The 18865-nt window shown below is 50.5% G+C and overlaps 1 protein-coding gene across 11 annotated transcripts in view; it reads right to left on the minus strand.

The window, feature by feature from the left end:
- UBR4 (ubiquitin protein ligase E3 component n-recognin 4) overlaps nucleotides 1-6158 on the minus strand; it is a 97062-nt gene extending 90904 nt beyond the window's left edge. For all 11 annotated transcript variants that reach the window (XM_088466286.1, XM_088466285.1, XM_088466282.1 and 8 more), the window contains exon 1: nucleotides 6011-6158. In XM_088466286.1, coding sequence (XP_088322412.1) covers nucleotides 6011-6135 — 125 coding nt within the window. In that variant the 5' untranslated portion in view covers nucleotides 6136-6158. The remainder of the gene's footprint in view (nucleotides 1-6010) is intronic.
- Nucleotides 6159-18865: the final 12707 nt, after the last annotated feature.

An 18865-nucleotide genomic window follows, 5' to 3' on the forward strand; every position in this document is an offset into this window, starting at 1 on the left:
GAGTTATGGATTTGAACCATCATCAATCTCCACCCTGATGGTTTGTCTCCAACAAAAACCAGTAAGCCAGGAAAAGCATCAGGCCAGGAACATATTGCTCTCAGCAGGGGTAATAATCCCGCTGCCAGTAGAACACAAGGGGACGGTTTTTAGCTAAACTGATCCTTTTGACAAATTTTGACCATCACTGGCAGGAGCCAAGAGGAAAGCGGGTGGGTGCTGCGTGTCATGGCACTAGGGCGGTCCTTTGCATGGCAGCCATTGCTCAGTGCGGAGTGGTGATTGGCGGTGACATCACTTCAGCACGTCCTCCCCGGTGAGGCTTCCCAGTTGGGCATGTCCATCAGCATGGACTCCGAAACCATCTCAAGGAGCAGCCAGCAGCAGCTTTCACCTCCCCATATGCCCCCTCCTCTGCCGCAGGGAAGGACAATTGGGATGCCGGGTATTTGCTGTGCCGCGTCAGTACCCGAGCCAGCTTCAATTGCAGCTACGCATCCTCCTGGCTTGTCCTTTTCTTCCCCCATCTCTCTCTATACCTGGGAATGGGAGAACGTGCAGGGCCAAGCCTGGACCAGAGACAGTGGCTGCAGGTGTCACCACGGGCACCCTGTGCCTGCCCAACGTGGGGAAGGTGCCCTGTGCACAGCATGTGTGGCAGAGGACCAGCAGCCGCACCTGCCTGTGGTGGGGGGGGGCTCCACTGATATAACAGAGCTAGCCTGCGATCACCTACACAAGCCCGATGCTAATATTTTATGTTTATAATTTAGATATTAAACTACGTATTTTGTCTACTGGCCCTAACTAGGAGCCGCTATTGCGGGCAGAACAATCTAAACAAGCAGATAAAGTGGCTGGTGAACCCATCGCTGTGTATTTTATTAGGTCACAGTTCTCTGTAGCCACATATCTACTTACTCCCTGGTTGTAGTGTTATTTTCATAAGAACATTTAGTTTCTTGTCTGCAAATTAATTTTTACTATACATTTTATATAGTAACAGCTCATTGAGAAGTGCGGACGTAAATATAAAGTATACAGTGATATATTTATCATCTTTATCTTCTGGTTTAGAATTTCCAGCCCAGGCTCAGCATTTGGTCCAGGATACTGCCATGCAGGTCCCAGGGATGGTGGTCTCCAGGCACCAAACCTAGAACGGTTTTCTACAAGGGTGCTCAAAATACTTTAGGTAGGAAATCTCACAATGCAACACAAAATAGGAGGCCCTCTCTGGGTCACACCATCCCTGCCCCAAAACTCATACATGCGCAGTGAAAGGATTACCAACACCCTGAGGCCATATGCCAGGGAAGTGTTTATGTAATGAATATGAATCCTCCAGAAACATCCTACAGACACCCGATGTGTGAAATGGGATTATAAATAGTGACCGTTTCCCAGAACTGACACCACGGCTGCATGTCACAGGGCTGGGCACCAGAGTACCAGGCACATAGCTCGTTAATAAAAGCACACCATCATTTAAATCAACACGAGATGAATGCTTCCAGCGGATATATTTGGGGCTTCCAGAACCCACATTAGTTGGTGTCAGCCTGGTCATATGGTACAGTCAGTGACTGGGGAGCTGGTACAGGGTTGTCTGCCAGGCCTGTCAGCAGAGGTTTGGGGTGTTTTCAGGTGTCAGTGGTTGGGGGGGATCTGAGTCAAGTGTTGCCGGTGAGTGGGGAGGGGTCAGGTGTGTCAGTGGCTGAGGTGGGGGTCTGCCTCAGTGACTGGGAGGGAAGTGGGTCTCTGTCAGTGGCTGGGCTGGGGGGGGGGGGGGGTCTCTGTCAGGTATGTTAGTGGTCGGGGAGAAAGGTGTGTCAGTGGCTGGGGGGAAAGGTAGGGTCTCTGTCAAGTGTGTCAGGGTAGGGGAGGTCTGTGTCAGTGGCAGGAGAGGGGGTGTCTCCGTCAGGTGCGGGGTCCGTCAGTCTGTGGCGAGAGGGGGGTGGGTCTCCGCCAGTTGTGTCAGTAACAGGGGAGGGGGGGGATCTCAATTTTTGCATTCGCATTGCGATCGCAGCCTGACATAAGGACGCCCACTTCCCCTTACTCATATCCGTATACTTGGGCAACATAGCGAAACGATCGGTAACTTCGTACCCATACGCACAGGTAAGGCAGGTCAGACCTCACTCAGGAATTGCTAACTTCTGCGCACGCTATGGGACCTCAGGCTGCCCCTGGTATCACAGTGGCTAATTTATGCACGCCCATGCAACTGCGTTGAAACGCACTGGCACGTCTGCGTTCACCTGACCACCCCCCGTCACCACCCATGAACTGCACTTCCTATCAATCACTCTGCCATGGGTCTGCGTATCCTCTGCAATCGCAGTCCCGCTAGCAGCGTCTGGTTCACGCACATGCACTGTGATGCATGCGCAGTGCAAATTAATCAGCCGATTGTGGGCGTATATGCAACTGCGATCCTTGCTGAATCAGGCCCTCTGTCAGGTGTGTCAGTGGCTAGGCCGGGGGTTATATCTCTGTCAGGTGTGTCAGCGGCTAGGCCGGGGGTTGTGTCTCTGTCAGGTGTGTCAGCGGCTAGGCCGGGGGTTGTGTCTCTGTCAGGTGTGTCAGCGGCTAGGCCGGGGGTTGTGTCTCTGTCAGGTGCGTCAGCGGCTAGGCCGGGGGTTGTGTCTCTGTCAGGTGCGTCAGCGGCTAGGCCGGGGGTTGTGTCTCTGTCAGGTGTGTCAGCTGGGGTCTGCTGGGTGGGTCAGTCAGTGGCTGGGGTGGGTCTGTCTGTCATTGGCTGGGGGAGGGGGGTCTGTCAGGTGTGTCAGTGGCTGGGGGTCTGTCTGTCAGGTAGATCTGTCAGTGGCTGGGGCGGGTCTGTCTGTCTGTGGCTGGGGAGTCAGTGGCTGGGGAGGGTGGGGTGGGTCTGTCAGTGGCTGGGGAGGGTGGGGTGGGTCTGTCAGTGGCTGGGGAGGGTGGGGTGGGTCTGTCAGTGGCTGGGGAGGGTGGGGTGGGTCTGTCAGTGGCTGGGGAGGGTGGGGTGGGTCTGTCAGTGGCTGGGGTGTCAGTGGCTGGGGTGGGTCTGTCTGTGAGGTGTGTCAGTGGCTGGGGGTCTGTCTGTCTGTTAGGGCTGTTAGTGGCTGGGGTCTGTCTGTCATTGGCTTGGTCTGTCAGTGGCTGGGTTGGGTCTGTCTGGTGTCTCTGTCAGTGGCTGGGTTGGGTCTGTCTGGTGTCTCTGTCAGTGGCTGGGTTGGGTCTGTCTGGTGTCTCTGTCAGTGGCTGGGTTGGGTCTGTCTGGTGTCTCTGTCAGTGGCTGGGTTGGGTCTGTCTGGTGTCTCTGTCAGTGGCTGGGTTGGGTCTGTCTGGTGTCTCTGTCTGTGGCTGGGGTGGGTCTGTCTGGTGTCTCTGTCTGTGGCTGGGGTGGGTCTGTCTGGTGTCTCTGTCTGTGGCTGGGGTGGGTCTGTCTGGTGTCTCTGTCTGTGGCTGGGGTGGGTCTGTCTGGTGTCTCTGTCTGTGGCTGGGGTGGGTCTGTCTGGTGTCTCTGTCTGTGGCGGGTCTGTCTGGTGTCTCTGTCTGTGGCTGGGGTGGGGTGGGTCTGTCTGGTGTCTCTGGCTGGGGTGGGTCTGTCTGTCATTGGCTGGGGGAGGGGGGTCTGTCAGGTGTGTCAGTGGCTGGGGGTCTGTCTGTCAGGTAGATCTGTCAGTGGCTGGGGCGGGTCTGTCTGTCTGTCTGTGGCTGGGGAGTCAGTGGCTGGGGAGGGTGGGGTGGGTCTGTCAGTGGCTGGGGTGTCAGTGGCTGGGGTGGGTCTGTCTGTGAGGTGTGTCAGTGGCTGGGGGTCTGTCTGTCTGTTAGGGCTGTTAGTGGCTGGGGTCTGTCTGTCATTGGCTTGGTCTGTCAGTGGCTGGGTTGGGTCTGTCTGGTGTCTCTGTCAGTGGCTGGGTTGGGTCTGTCTGGTGTCTCTGTCAGTGGCTGGGTTGGGTCTGTCTGGTGTCTCTGTCAGTGGCTGGGTTGGGTCTGTCTGGTGTCTCTGTCAGTGGCTGGGTTGGGTCTGTCTGGTGTCTCTGTCTGTGGCTGGGGTGGGTCTGTCTGGTGTCTCTGTCTGTGGCTGGGGTGGGTCTGTCTGGTGTCTCTGTCTGTGGCTGGGGTGGGTCTGTCTGGTGTCTCTGTCTGTGGCTGGGGTGGGTCTGTCTGGTGTCTCTGTCTGTGGCTGGGGTGGGTCTGTCTGGTGTCTCTGTCTGTGGCGGGTCTGTCTGGTGTCTCTGTCTGTGGCTGGGGTGGGGTGGGTCTGTCTGGTGTCTCTGGCTGGGGTGGGTCTGTCTGTCATTGGCTGGGGGAGGGGGGTCTGTCAGGTGTGTCAGTGGCTGGGGGTCTGTCTGTCAGGTAGATCTGTCAGTGGCTGGGGCGGGTCTGTCTGTCTGTCTGTGGCTGGGGAGTCAGTGGCTGGGGAGGGTGGGGTGGGTCTGTCAGTGGCTGGGGTGTCAGTGGCTGGGGTGGGTCTGTCTGTGAGGTGTGTCAGTGGCTGGGGGTCTGTCTGTCTGTTAGGGCTGTTAGTGGCTGGGGTCTGTCTGTCTTTGGCTTGGTCTGTCAGTGGTTGGGTCTGTCTGGTGTCTCTGTCAGTGGCTGGGTTGGGTCTGTCTGGTGTCTCTGTCAGTGGCTGGGGTGGGTCTGTCTGGTGTCTCTGTCAGTGGCTGGGGTGGGTCTGTCTGGTGTCTCTGTCAGTGGCTGGGGTGGGTCTGTCTGGTGTCTCTGTCAGTGGCTGGGGTGGGTCTGTCTGGTGTCTCTGTCAGTGGCTGGGGTGGGTCTGTCTGGTGTCTCTGTCAGTGGCTGGGGTGGGTCTGTCTGGTGTCTCTGTCAGTGGCTGGGGTGGGTCTGTCTGGTGTCTCTGTCAGTGGCTGGGGTGGGTCTGTCTGGTGTCTCTGTCAGTGGCTGGGGTGGGTCTGTCTGGTGTCTCTGTCAGTGGCGGGTCTGTCTGGTGTCTCTGTCAGTGGCTGGGGTGGGTCTGTCTGGTGTCTCTGGCTGGGGTGGGTCTGTCTGTGGCTGGGGTGGGTCTGTCTGTGGCTGGGGTGGGTCTGTCTGTGGCTGGGGTGGGTCTGTCTGTGGCTGGGGTGGGTCTGTCTGTGGCTGGGGTGGGTCTGTCTGTGGCTGGGGAGTCAGTGGCTGGGGAGTCAGTGGCTGGGGTGGGTCTGTGTCAGTGGCTGGGGTGGCTCTGTCTGTCAGGGGTGTCAGTGGCTGGGGTGGCTCTGTCTGTCGGGTCTGTCATTGGATGGGGGAGGGAGTCTGTCAGGTGTGTCAGTGGCTGGGGGTCTGTCTGTCTGTTAGGAGTGTCAGTGGCTGGGATGGGTCTGTTTGTTAGGGCTGTCAGTGGCTGGGGGTCTGTGTCATTGGCTGGGGGAGGGAGTCTGTTAGGTGTGTCAGTGGCTGGGGGTCTGTCTGTCAGGGGTGTCAGTGGCTGGGGGTCTGTCTGTCTGTCAGGGATATCATTGGCTGGGGGAGGGAGTCTGTCAGGTGTGTCAGTGGCTGGGGGTCTGTCTGTCAGGGGTATCAGTGGCTGGGATGGGTCTGTCAGTGGCCGGGGAGGAGGGTCTGTCTCTGTCAGTGGCCGGGGAGGGGGTCTCTCTGTCTCTGTCAGTGGCCGGGGAGGGGGTGTCTCTGTCTCTGTCAGTGGCCGGGGAGGGGGTGTCTCTGTCTCTGTCAGTGGCCGGGGAGGGGGTGTCTCTGTCTCTGTCAGTGGCCGGGGAGGGGGTCTCTCTGTCTCTGTCAGTGGCCGGGGAGGGGGTCTCTCTGTCTCTGTCAGTGGCCGGGGAGGGGGTCTCTCTGTCTCTGTCAGTGGCCGGGGAGGGGGTCTCTCTGTCTCTGTCAGTGGCCGGGGAGGGGGTCTCTCTGTCTCTGTCAGTGGCCGGGGAGGGGGTCTCTCTGTCAGTGGCCGGGGAGGGGGTCTCTCTGTCTCTGTCAGTGGCCGGGAAGGGCTGTCATGGCCGCAGTGACACTGCTCTCTCCTCCCCCCTGGTCCCCGGCCCCGTGTGCCCTCCCCCGGCCTCCTCACCTCTCTATCACGGAGGACAGCAGCTGCGGCAGCTCCTTCATGTCAAACGCGGAGTATGAGGCGGACAGGAGCGGGCGGACCGCGACCTCCCACCCGGGCCCCGAGGAGCCGCCACTTGACGCCATCTTGCAGACAGTGACTGAGGCAGAGCAGCTACCGGAAGTGAGAGACTCCTTTACCGGAAAAATCGTCCTGTCACAGCCGGCTTCGGCCGCCATGTTGGTGGTGGCAACGACCTGTCCGCCATATTGGTAGGGGCAGTTGCTGATAATCCAGGACCAGGACTCCTTACTCTCCCGTCTCTTTTCTTTGTCTGTGAGGGTTTAAGTCACCCCTGACTGAAACACCCCTCAATTTGTGGGGCTGCCATAAATATTAGGACGGTTTACACATCATGTAGGTTATCCATTTGTGGAACCAAGAGTCTCAGCAAGCCCTGCCAGGACCCACTCATGTCCCCTCTGTGCAGAGACCATTAACATAATGACATCCTTCTGGTCCTCACCACCTGCCCCACACACTTCCCGAATATCCCTAATAAAACTGGGGTACTTAAGTTCGCACAATTACTACTAATTAGCATCTTTGCACAAGTGGTGAAGAATGGCATAGAGCAGCATTTATAGGAGACAATAAGTATTCCTGACAAATTTGGGGTACTTGAAAACGGGCGCTAGCATATTTAAAAGTTGTTAAAGTTATAAGAAACGTAAAAAACGCACCTACAAACCCCCCAAAAAACCTCACCCATACTTACAGACCCCCCCCAAAGTCTATTTCGTTGCTTTCTAAGTTTGTACCCCCACTTTGCACTTTTTCGCCCCCTTTTTCAAAGTGCTTTTTTGGGGTGTTCCTCACTTTTTTTTTAGTTTTTTTTTTGACGCAGTAAATCCTTTGGGGGGTTGTCCCACGGTGCTGAGTGGTTTCCCTCCTTTGCACCCCATAATCGCGATTTTGCACTTTTTTTCTCCACCTATTCATAGGTAAATCTTTTTCGCCTATTACATTGCATTGCATTTCCGCGTCCGCGCAAAGCCCGATGGAATTGAATACGGAGATAAGTTTCCACCTGACGAAAAGTCTCAATCGGCGATACTTTTTCGCAGATCTCAGCTTTTCGCTTCTAGTTGAATACAGGCCTGTGTATCCCTATTTTCCTATGGCAGGGTAGACACTAAAATATATCCCCTAATTTAACTGCAGCATTTATTTTGCCCAAAAAACTTGCTTTCCACTGTATGAATAAATAACAGCCATTCCCGGCTTTTCTAATACATTTACTATGATTTCCGGCTTTTCTAATAACTTACTATGGATTTCCGGCTTTTCTAATAATTTACTATGATTTCCGGCTTTTCTAATACATTTACTATGATTTCCGGCTTTTCTAATACAGTTACTATGATTTCCGGCTTTTCTAATACATTTACAATGATTTCCGGCTTTTCTAATACATTTACTATGATTTCCGGCTTTTCTAATACATTTACTATGGATTTCCGGCTCTTCTAATACATTTACTATGATTTCCGGCTTTTCTAATACATTTACTATGATTTCCGGCTTTTCTAATACATTCACTAAGGATTTCCGGCTCTTCTAATACATTTACAATGATTTCCGGCTTTTCTAATACATTTACAATGATTTCCGGCTTTTCTAATACATTTACTATGGATTTCCGGCTCTTCTAATACATTTACTATGATTTCCGGCTTTTCTAATAATTTACTATGATTTCCGGCTTTTCTAATACATTCACTAAGGATTTCCGGCTCTTCTAATACATTTACAATGATTTCCGGCTTTTCTAATACATTTACAATGATTTCTGGCTTTTTCAATGCATTTACTATGTTTCCGGCTTTTCCCTTTTTCCCTATAAACGCACACTTACATAACTTACAGACATACATTGAAACAATACATAATTTACAATAAATTTCCTATATAAAACTGTTGGAATTTTCCTAGCCTCATCCCTGCCTGTGTCTCTCAGCGTTAACCCCACATCTGTCCAACCTCATCCCCGCTTGTGTCTATCCAGCCTCATTTCCGTCTGAGTCTCTCAGCATTAACCCCGCATCTCCCCAGCCTCATTCCCGCCTGTCTGTCAGCGTTAACCCATACCCACACGTTTCTCCAGCCTTATTCCTCCATCTCCACAGCCTCATCCCACCTGCGTTTCTCAGCGTTAACCCCACGTCTCTCCAGCCTCAACCCCGCCTGTGTCTCTCAGCGTTAACCCCACATCTCTCCAACCTCATTCCCGCCTGTGTCTCTGAGCGTTAACCTGTCTCCACATGTCTCTCCAGCCTCATCCCCGCTTGTGTCTCTACAGCCTTATTCCAACCAGTGCCACTCCAGCCTCATCCTTGCCTGTTCTGCTCCATCACCATCCCTGTGTCTCTCCAGCGCCATACCCCTGTCTTTCCATATGCAGCCATCGACTTATCTCCCGTATCTCTCAGCCTCAACCCATTTCTCTTAACCTTTCCCCCCCTGGGTCTTTCAACATCACCCCCCACCCAGTCTCTCAGCCCCATCACTCTGTGTGCCTCCCGTACATCCGCCTGTGTCTCCCCATTCCCGTGTCTTCAGCTCGATCCTCCATGCCCCATCATCTCCAGCCCAGCTCACACCTCTTGCTGTCTGCTGCTCCTCTTTGAGGATGACTCTGATCCAGTGGTGCATCGTCATGATGTCAATAGTGCTGTGTGTGCAAATTTCTTCTTCAGGGTCCATAGGCTCCACAGGGAAACCTTGGGGTGTAGGTGATGGGAACCAATCCGGGCACCACGCAGTTAAAACTTTAGCTCCCAGGATGCATTGGGGCCACTCTCTCTATACCCCGAGCCAGAGGCACCTCAGTTTTAGTTGGTGCCCGGCCGAAGTCAGATCACTGTTAACGCAGGGGGGCTGCTTAGCAGCCCTAAAGCTATTTTTATTTTAAGATTTGATAGTTTTTTCTTCTATCTTCAGAGCGCGCAGCAGCAGACTGTCCATATGATGTCCGCACTGCCGCTGTCACCCCGCCGGCGTCGTGACGCTAGTACTGATCTGGGATCTAGGCCGGGCCCCGTGGAATAACCGGGACACAGGGATAAGTAAGGTCGGTCACCGCTTGCGGTCACCCGCATATTAGCAGTCATGCCTCCGGTCTCAGGCGACAGAGCGGGTGCTGGGTGTGGACGCAGGCCCCCCATACCCTGCGCTCCACTAGACCACCAGGGACTTATTGATGCGGGAAACCAGCATCCCAGGGATTAATAACCGGCCAGGGGAGACAGCTTCCCTGTTCAAGCGGCTCTTCCCCTCAACTCAGAGCGCCTTTCCACTGCAGTCTAGCTTCCCTGAGTTGCTCTCCTCCTCCAGACACGCCCTCTCTGAGCTCTCCGGCGGCCATTTTCTCTGGTGCAGTCGCAGTTTTTCCAGGACAGCGTGGCCCAGTCCCCCTGCATACCTCTCCAAAGGGTCAGCGTATGTAGCACTTTTCCCTACCAGACACTGCATCTGTGTAGTTGAGTATAGTGCCACTTTGCAACATCTTTCCTGCATTGTATGTGACTTGTAGCAGTGCTATCTATCTGTATCCTTTTTTTCTATCTGTCAGCTTATGGCTATACCCTTTCTCTCATTCTGCCCTAATACAGGTGTTGTTAGGGTGGTTCATACCTGACCTCATATATATATACATATATGATTTTATATTGCTGAGGTCTGTCACATACTGTTGTGTACTGCACTGTGACATATCTTGGCAACGGGTTCCTGCAGCTTCCATAAGCATAAGACAGGACCAGTATATTGCTCCCTGTTAGTATCTAGATATAATAGTGGTTTCTTTGTACACAGAGCGCAATTGTGCGCCATTTACCCTGCAGACATGTCTGACGAGGGTAATGGGCACATGCCTGTACTAATGTCGCAAACTTGCAGACTGTGTACTGCGGTTTCCAGTGAGGAGGCTGTGGTTCGGGATGGGTTATGTACGAGATGTTATACCTCGCCAGGTGCCCCAAACCCCCGACATCAGTACAGGAGCCCCCTTAGGTGTTTTTTTCTCAGATGCTGGCCTCCATCGTGGACTGCCTCACGGTCCCGACTGTGGTTCCTCCTATGAGGGTACCACAGCAGTCCGTCCCACACTCACAGGGACTACCACTGATTGTGCAGACCCCTCCTGTACCACAGCAGGCGGTCATTCCTACAGTGGGATTATTTGAGGGCGGATGTGTTCTCTACCTCAGTACAGAGTCTGGCTGCGACCTCTACGGCCATTCAGACCATGTTGCAGAATGAGAAACCTGTACGACCAGCTAAGCGTCCTGTGTTGTCATCTCGATCCACACAGCTGTCAGAATCTGAGATGTCATCTGATGACGGAGAGGTGGCTGATGCCTCTAGCCCCGACTACCCTCAGCAAGAGGCAGAGCCTAAGAAAAGGATTAATATTCCTGCCTTGGTGCGTGTGGTCAGATCCGCATTGGTTATTGAGGATGACGAACCAGCCCCTAAGTCCAAACACACCCTGTTTAAACAGGTAAAGGTGACTTCAGCAGTATTCCCTCTGTCAGATCAGCTGGTGGATCACATGGCGGATGCCTGGCAATCGACTGGTTGGAGGTATCAACCTCAGAAACGTTTGACCTCCTGCTACCCATTTCCGGAGGCTCATTGTAAATAGTGGGAATCCCCCCCTGCGGTGGATTCACACGTTACATGGCTAATAATGAGTGCAATGTTACTCATGCCTTCCATTTCATCCTTAAAGGATCCTACGGATAGGAAGGTAGAAACTTGCCTGAAGTCTGTTTACTCTCTTGCAGGAGCTGTTGCCCACCCGTCCATGGCTATCTCATGGGTAGCTAAGGCTATAGAGAGTTGGGCCGATACACTTGAGGACTCCTCGGAAGTTCCAGAGGATCATGTGTCACTGATCGCCCATATTAGGGACGCGGCTGCATATATTGGTAAGGCCGCTCTGGATGCTAGTCTACTGACATCCAGGGTCTCGGCTGTGCCGTGTCTGCTGGCCGTTCCATGTGCTTACGCTATTGGAGCGCAGATGCCGATTCTAAGAAAGGCCTGGAGGCTTTACCCTATAATGGCGAGATTTTGTTTGGATCAGACCTGGACAAGATTGTATACAAGTTAGCAAAATCCAAATCTGCATTTCTGCCTTCAGCATCTGCAAAGTCTCGTAGCTCCTCCTTTAGGTCCTTTCGTCCTCAAGGAAAAGCCAAAAGGCAGTCCTTTCCTAGGCAGTCCGCTGCCAAGAAAACTGTCAAGCCTAAGAAACAGGCCTGGAGCACAAGACGCCCGGCCTCCAAACAGGAGGATAAACCTGCAGCCTGATGGGGGGGCCTCCCTCTGGGGGATCCCAGGGTGGGAGGCAGACTTCTTTAGTTCACCCAGTACTGGTGTCAAACCACCAAGTATGCTTGGGTAAAAGAAGTGGTCTCTCAGGGGTACGCCCTCTCATTCCTCCGAAGGCCTCCCCAACAGTTTTTCTGCAAAGGCCCTCCTTCAGAGAAAACCAAGGCCTTGCAGATCCAGAAGGCCATACAGTCATTGCTGCGAGCAGGGGTAATTGTACCAGTTCCACTATCTCAACAAGGGACTGGTTACTATTCTACTCTCTTTCTGGTTCAGAAACCGAATGGGTCTCATCAGCCTATCCTCAACCTCAAAGCTCTGAACAAGTTTCTCAGGGTGCCCGGGTTCAGGATGGAAACTTTACGATCCATCATACTTGCTATGGAACCTGGGGATTACATGGTATCGCTGAACATTCATGATGCATACCTTCATGTTCCAATAACACCTTCTCACCAGCGTTATCTGTGGTTTGCTATACTGCAACAGCACTTCCAGTTTCAGTCATTGGCCTTTGGACTATCCACGGCTCCAAGGGTATTTACCAAAATTATAGCTGTCATGGCAACCCACCTGCAGAGTCAGGGTATCCAACTCCTACTATATCTTGATGACCTCCTCTTGTTGGCGAGTTCTTCAGATGTACTTCACCACCTGCAACTAACAGTTGCTTGCCTACAAATACACAGGTGGTTGATCAGTTGGAAAATGTCCTCCCTAATTCCCTCACAGAGGATGGTTCATTTGGGTGCCCATCTGGACTCTCTCCAGCAGAGAATCTTTCTAACTCCAGAAAAGATCTCCACGCTGCAGCTGCGAGTATGCAGATGTCTCCGCAGTCACCGGGTGTCAGTCCACTCGGCGATGTAGGTTCTGGGATCCATGGTATCCACATTCGACATGGTGGAATATGCTCAGTTCCATTCCAGGCCCCTGCAGGGGCTGATCCTCTCCAGGTGGAATGGATTACCCCACTGGATCAGAACTCAGACGATGGTACTCTCTCCGGAGGTGCGTCTATCCCTCTCTTAGTGGCTGCAGATATCTCATCTAACCAAGGGTCACCCCTTTTGGATCCTGGACTGGATACTCCTAACAACAGATGCCAGTCTCTGGGGATGGGGCACAGTGACCGGTCCACACTCCTTTCAGGGCTGGTGGACAACGGTAGAGGCATCTCTGCCCATCAACATATTGGAACTTCAGGCTGTGTACAGGGCCCTCATGGCAAAGCACATATTTCAGGGAAAGCCTGTGCAGGTTCAGTCCGACAACGCTACCACAGTGGTGTACATCAACCATCAAGGAGGCACTCGAAGTCGGGTAGCAATGACAGAAGTGTCACGCATTCTGACATGGGCAGAATCTCATCTCCTGGCCATTTTGGCAGTGTTCATTCTGGGAGTCCTCAACCATCACAACTTGCATCCAGGGGAATGGTCTCTTCACCAAGAGGTGTTTCAACTCCTAGTGGACAAATGGGGTCTCCCAGAGGTGGACCTCATGGCCTCCTGATACAATCACAAGTTACCAGTGTAGGGGTCCAGAACAAGAGATGCAGAAGCAAGCCTGATGGATGCTCTGTCAGTAAAATGGACCTTCCGGTTTGCATACATATTTCCTCCAGTCTCTCTGCTTCCTCGAGTTCTCCTGAAGTTCAAGCAAGGCGGAGGCACTGTGCTGCTGGTGGCTCCAGCTTGGTACTCAGATCTTCGGAGTCTCTCCATCGACACTCCGTTCCTGCTGCTTCAACGTCCAGACCTGTTGTCTCAGGGTCCTTGCCTTACCCAGACCTGGATCGTCTGTCTTAGACGGTGTGGCTTTTGACACATCCCTCATAAGGTCCAAAGGATTCTCTAGCTCGGTCATCAATACGATGCTTAAAGCGCGTAAACCTGCCTCCACCAGGATTTACCACAGTGTGGCATACATATTTCCAGTGATGTCGTACAAGAGCTTACGACCCTCAGGTGTTTCCAATTTCCAGAATACTGGCATTCCTTCAAGCTGAGTTGGACCTTGGTCTGCACCTGGCCTCGTTAAAAGTGCATGTCTCTGCACTGTCAGTGTGGTTCCAACTTAGAATTGCTCTGCTTCTGGATATCCGCACCTTCCTCCAGGGTGTTCTCCGGATTCAACCTCCCTTTGTCCCACCAGTGACTCCTTGGTATTTGGCAGTAGTTCTTTGGGCCCTCTAGGGTCCTCCATTTGAACCACTAGATTCAGTTGATCTTAAGACGTTGACAGCTAAGAGTCTTTTTCTTCTGGCCATTGCATCTGCCAGAAGGGTGTCAGAATTGGGAGCGCTCTCCTGTCATCCTCCTTTTCTGATATTTCACCAGGACAGGGCGGTGTCGTACTCGCAGGCCTGCCTGTTCCGACTTCTGTTAAGGCTCATTCTACTCAGTATGGGTCCCTCGTGGACAGCTTGCCGTGGCGCCTTGGCTATTCAGCTTTGTAAGGCGGCCACGTGGTCTTCTGTTCAGATCTTTCTAAGGTTCTATGCATTTGATACCTTCGCCTCTCAGGGTGCTTCCTTTAGCCGCCGGAGTCTCCTCTCAGCACAGGAGTGTCCCCATCCTTAAAAGGGCTGCTTTGGGCCATCCCCAAGGTCTCCCTGTGGAACCTATGGACCCTGAAGTCCATAGGGTTCATAGGACACCCGCCCTGACGCACGTAGCTTCATATGGACGATATTGCTGGTCACCGGTTTCCCATCTCCTTTTATGTGAGAGTGTTTCTTGAGTGTACCAGTCTTTCTTCTCTCTTATCCTCCTCCGGCCTTTGGCTTATTATCAATTGAGGTGCCTCTGGCTCAGGGGCCAGTGCATCCTGGGAGCTAAAGCTTTAACTGCGTGGTGCCCGGATTGATTCCCACCACCTACACCCCAAGGTCTCCCTGTGGACCCTATGGACTTCGAAGAAAGAGCGTTAACAAAGGTAAGTTCTTACCATAAAACTCTCATTTTTATTGTGTTAGCCCCTGGGCTCCCTTTTCCTGCCTGTGCCCTGCTGAATACTGCAGCAGCACACACGCAGAGGAAGAAGGAAGGCCTCAGTTGACAGAAAAACCCACCGCATACTCTCCTGTCCCTTTTTGCCAGATAGACGGTGTTGCTGTGTGCAGGAGAAGTCATGTAATGGCGAACTGGCTTCTCCTTCTGTCTCTCTGGGGAGTGGGGTTGTAGCTGTGCTGGGTTTGTGGCTGATCCTCATTGCGGCTGTGGTCTATCCAGCTCCTGGAGCCACCGCACAGACCGTTCCCGCCCCGGGAGCTGCATCAGAAGGCAGGAAGAGATGCAAGTTGGCCATTGCTGTCCGAGAGATAGTCCAACAATGGTTGGCAAGTATGACTAACTGCTTCTGTATCCCACTGTCCATGTTGTCATACTCTTCTCCAGATAATCCCACTTCATCAACATTCCACCTCAGCATCATTACTATAATCCACTAACCCCAATCCTCCTGATTCAGAGATGGACGCTAATGCAATTTCCACGCAGGTCGAAGGCAGCTCTGCGATCGCACTTCAATCACGCCGGCCACGGAGGCCCACCGCAGAGTGACTGACAGGCAGTGAGCGTTTTGGGGGTGTTGACGGGAGGGGTGGTCTGCAAAAAGCAGGCGTGCCTGGCCGTTTGAACGCCATTACATGGGCGTGTGCGTAAATTAGCCACTGTGATGGCATACGCAGCTCTTCGTGTCAGAAGAGCTCCCAAGGCTGCGGCAGGTAAGATGGCCACCAATGTGCTCTGATGTTACAGATATATACGCAGGTATGCGTCGTCGCGCGCAGGTAAAAAGGCAGCAGTGGGCGTCTTTATGCACGGGTGATCTTTGCTAACAGCATATTTTCACAGCTGCGTTCTGTACGAAATCGCAGCTGCGATCGGATTAGTGTCCATCGCTGAATCAGACGCTATGTCTTAACCTCTCTCATTAACCTGCCATCCTATCTCTTAACTCTCACCTTCCGTAGCTATGTTACTGGCAAGCATGTTATAAGAGGAATATGTTCACTGGCTGAGGTGTGCTTATGGGTGGAAGCTGATGTCAGCCATATTAGCAGTGGCAGCACCTCCCTTCTTGGAAGAGTGTTGCTGACCGCGCTGTAGTCCGGACTCCAGACACAGTCCTGGCGCCTGTGCAATGGATCTTGCATGCGCACGACAGTGGTAGAACCACAGCGCATGCCCACCGGCTTCTGGGGATTGCATCAGCGGCAGCCCCTAGAAGCCAGATAGGCCTGTCAGAAAGACAGGAGAGTGGCTTCCTATGCCCCTTGCATAGTCAAACGCAGGGGGGGGTTCCGTCTGCCTGGAAACCCCCCTCCCCAGCCCACACCATGACACAATGGAAATAGTAATATAATAAAAGTTACTGGTGCTGCATGTTCTTCTCAGCATCACAAATTAAATAATTAGCACCACCTGTGGATCTTTAAACATGAATCAGCCAGTAATAAATAACCTGTGCACCAACTAGGAGATCTGGAAAACATGCACTGTTAGGGATGTGCTGCTATAGAGCCCAATATGTACATATATGTCCAGGGCAGTGCTAGGTTCTTCTGCTGATCCCCCAGACTCCAGGACTTGCTCCCATACACTCCAAAAATATACTGGTAGGTTAATTGGCTCCCAACACAAATTACCCCTAGTGTGTATGTGTGTGCGCATGTGATAGGGAGCATAGATTGTAAACTCCACTGGGGCAGGGACTGATGTGAGTGGCCAAATATTCTCTGTAAAGCGCTGCGGAATATGTGTGCGCTATATAAATAACTGGTAATAAATAAATAATAATAATACTCTGGAATGGAGCCCACATCCAAAATAAAAACATTCAGCTCAGGCAGGATGGCTCTACTGCCACATATAATGGGTTACTGTGATCGCTGGTCCTGTATATGCTGGAATTATGACACACAATACACTATGTATGACACATATAATGGGTTACTGTGATCGCTGGTCCTGTATATGCTGGAATTATGACACACAATACACTATATATAATGGGTTACTGTGATCACTGGTCCTGTATATACTGGATATATGACACACAATACACTATGTATGACACATATAATGGGTTACTGTGATCACTGGTCCTGTATATGCTGGAATTATGACACACAATACACTATGTATGACACATATAATGGGTTACTGTGATCACTGGTCCTGTATATACTGGAATTATGACACAATACACTATGTATGACACATATAATGGGTTACTGTGATCATTGGTCCTGTATATACTGGATATATGACACACAATACACTATGTATGACACATATAATGGGTTACTGTGATCGCTGGTCCTGTATATGCTGGAATTATGACACACAATACACTATGTATGACACATATAATGGGTTACTGTGATCACTGGTCCTGTATATGCTGGAATTATGACACACAATGCACTATGTATGACACATATAATGGGTTACTGTGATCGCTGGTCCTGTATATGCTGGAATTATGACACACAATACACTATATATAATGGGTTACTGTGATCACTGGTCCTGTATATACTGGATATATGACACACAATACACTATGTATGACACATATAATGGGTTACTGTGATCACTGGTCCTGTATATGCTGGAATTATGACACACAGTACACTATGTATGACACATATAATGGGTTACTGTGATCACTGGTCCTGTATATGCTGGAATTATGACACACAATACACTATGTATGACACATATAATGGGTTACTGGTGATCACTGGTCCTGTATATACTGGAATTATGACACAATACACTATGTATGACACATATAATGGGTTACTGTGATCATTGGTCCTGTATATACTGGATATATGACACACAATACACTATGTATGACACATATAATGGGTTACTGTGATCACTGGTCCTGTATATGCTGGAATTATGACACACAATACACTATGTATGACACATATAATGGGTTACTGTGATCGCTGGTCCTGTATATGCTGGAATTATGACACACAATACACTATATATGACACATATAATGGGTTACTGTGATCACTGGTCCTGTATATGCTGGAATTATGACACACAGTACACTATGTATGACACATATAATGGGTTACTGTAATCGCTGGTCCTGTATATGCTGGAATTATGACACACAATACACTATGTATGACACATATAATGGGTTACTGTGATCGCTGGTCCTGTATATGCTGGAATTATGACACAATACACTATGTATGACACATATAATGGGTTACTGTGATCACTGGTCCTGTATATGCTGGATATATGACACACAATACACTATGTATGACACATATAATGGGTTACTGTGATCGCTGGTCCTGTATATGCTGGAATTATGACACACAATACACTATGTATGACACATATAATGGGTTACTGTGATCACTGGTCCTGTATACGCTGGATATATGACACACAATACACTATGTATGACACATATAATGGGTTACTGTGATCGCTGGTCCTGTATATGCTGGAATTATGACACACAATACACTATGTATGACACATATAATGGGTTACTGTGATCACTGGTCCTGTATATGCTGGAATTATGACACACAATACACTATGTATGACACATATAATGGGTTACTGTGATCACTGGTGCTGTATATGCTGGAATTATGACACACAGTACACTATGTATGACACATATAATGGGTTACTGTGATCACTGGTCCTGTATATACTGGAATTATGACACACAATACACTATATATAATGGGTTACTGTGATCACTGGTCCTGTATATACTGGATATATGACACACAATACACTATGTATGACACATATAATGGGTTACTGTGATCACTGGTCCTGTATATGCTGGAATTATGACACACAATACACTATGTATGACACATATAATGGGTTACTGTGATCACTGGTCCTGTATATACTGGAATTATGACACACAATACACTATATATAATGGGTTACTGTGATCACTGGTCCTGTATATACTGGATATATGACACACAATACACTATGTATGACACATATAATGGGTTACTGTGATCACTGGTCCTGTATATGCTGGAATTATGACACACAGTACACTATGTATGACACATATAATAGGTTACTGTGATCACTGGTCCTGTATATGCTGGAATTATGACACACAATACACTATGTATGACACATATAATGGGTTACTGTGATCACTGGTCCTGTATATACTGGAATTATGACACAATACACTATGTATGACACATATAATGGGTTACTGTGATCATTGGTCCTGTATATACTGGATATATGACACACAATACACTATGTATGACACATATAATGGGTTACTGTGATCACTGGTCCTGTATATGCTGGAATTATGACACACAATACACTATGTATGACACATATAATGGGTTACTGTGATCGCTGGTCCTGTATATGCTGGAATTATGACACACAATACACTATATATGACACATATAATGGGTTACTG

The sequence above is a fragment of the Taudactylus pleione genome, unplaced genomic scaffold, assembly GCF_031769625.1.
Source record: "Taudactylus pleione unplaced genomic scaffold, aTauple2 ptg002751l, whole genome shotgun sequence".
Classification (NCBI taxonomy): Eukaryota; Metazoa; Chordata; class Amphibia; order Anura; family Myobatrachidae; genus Taudactylus; species Taudactylus pleione.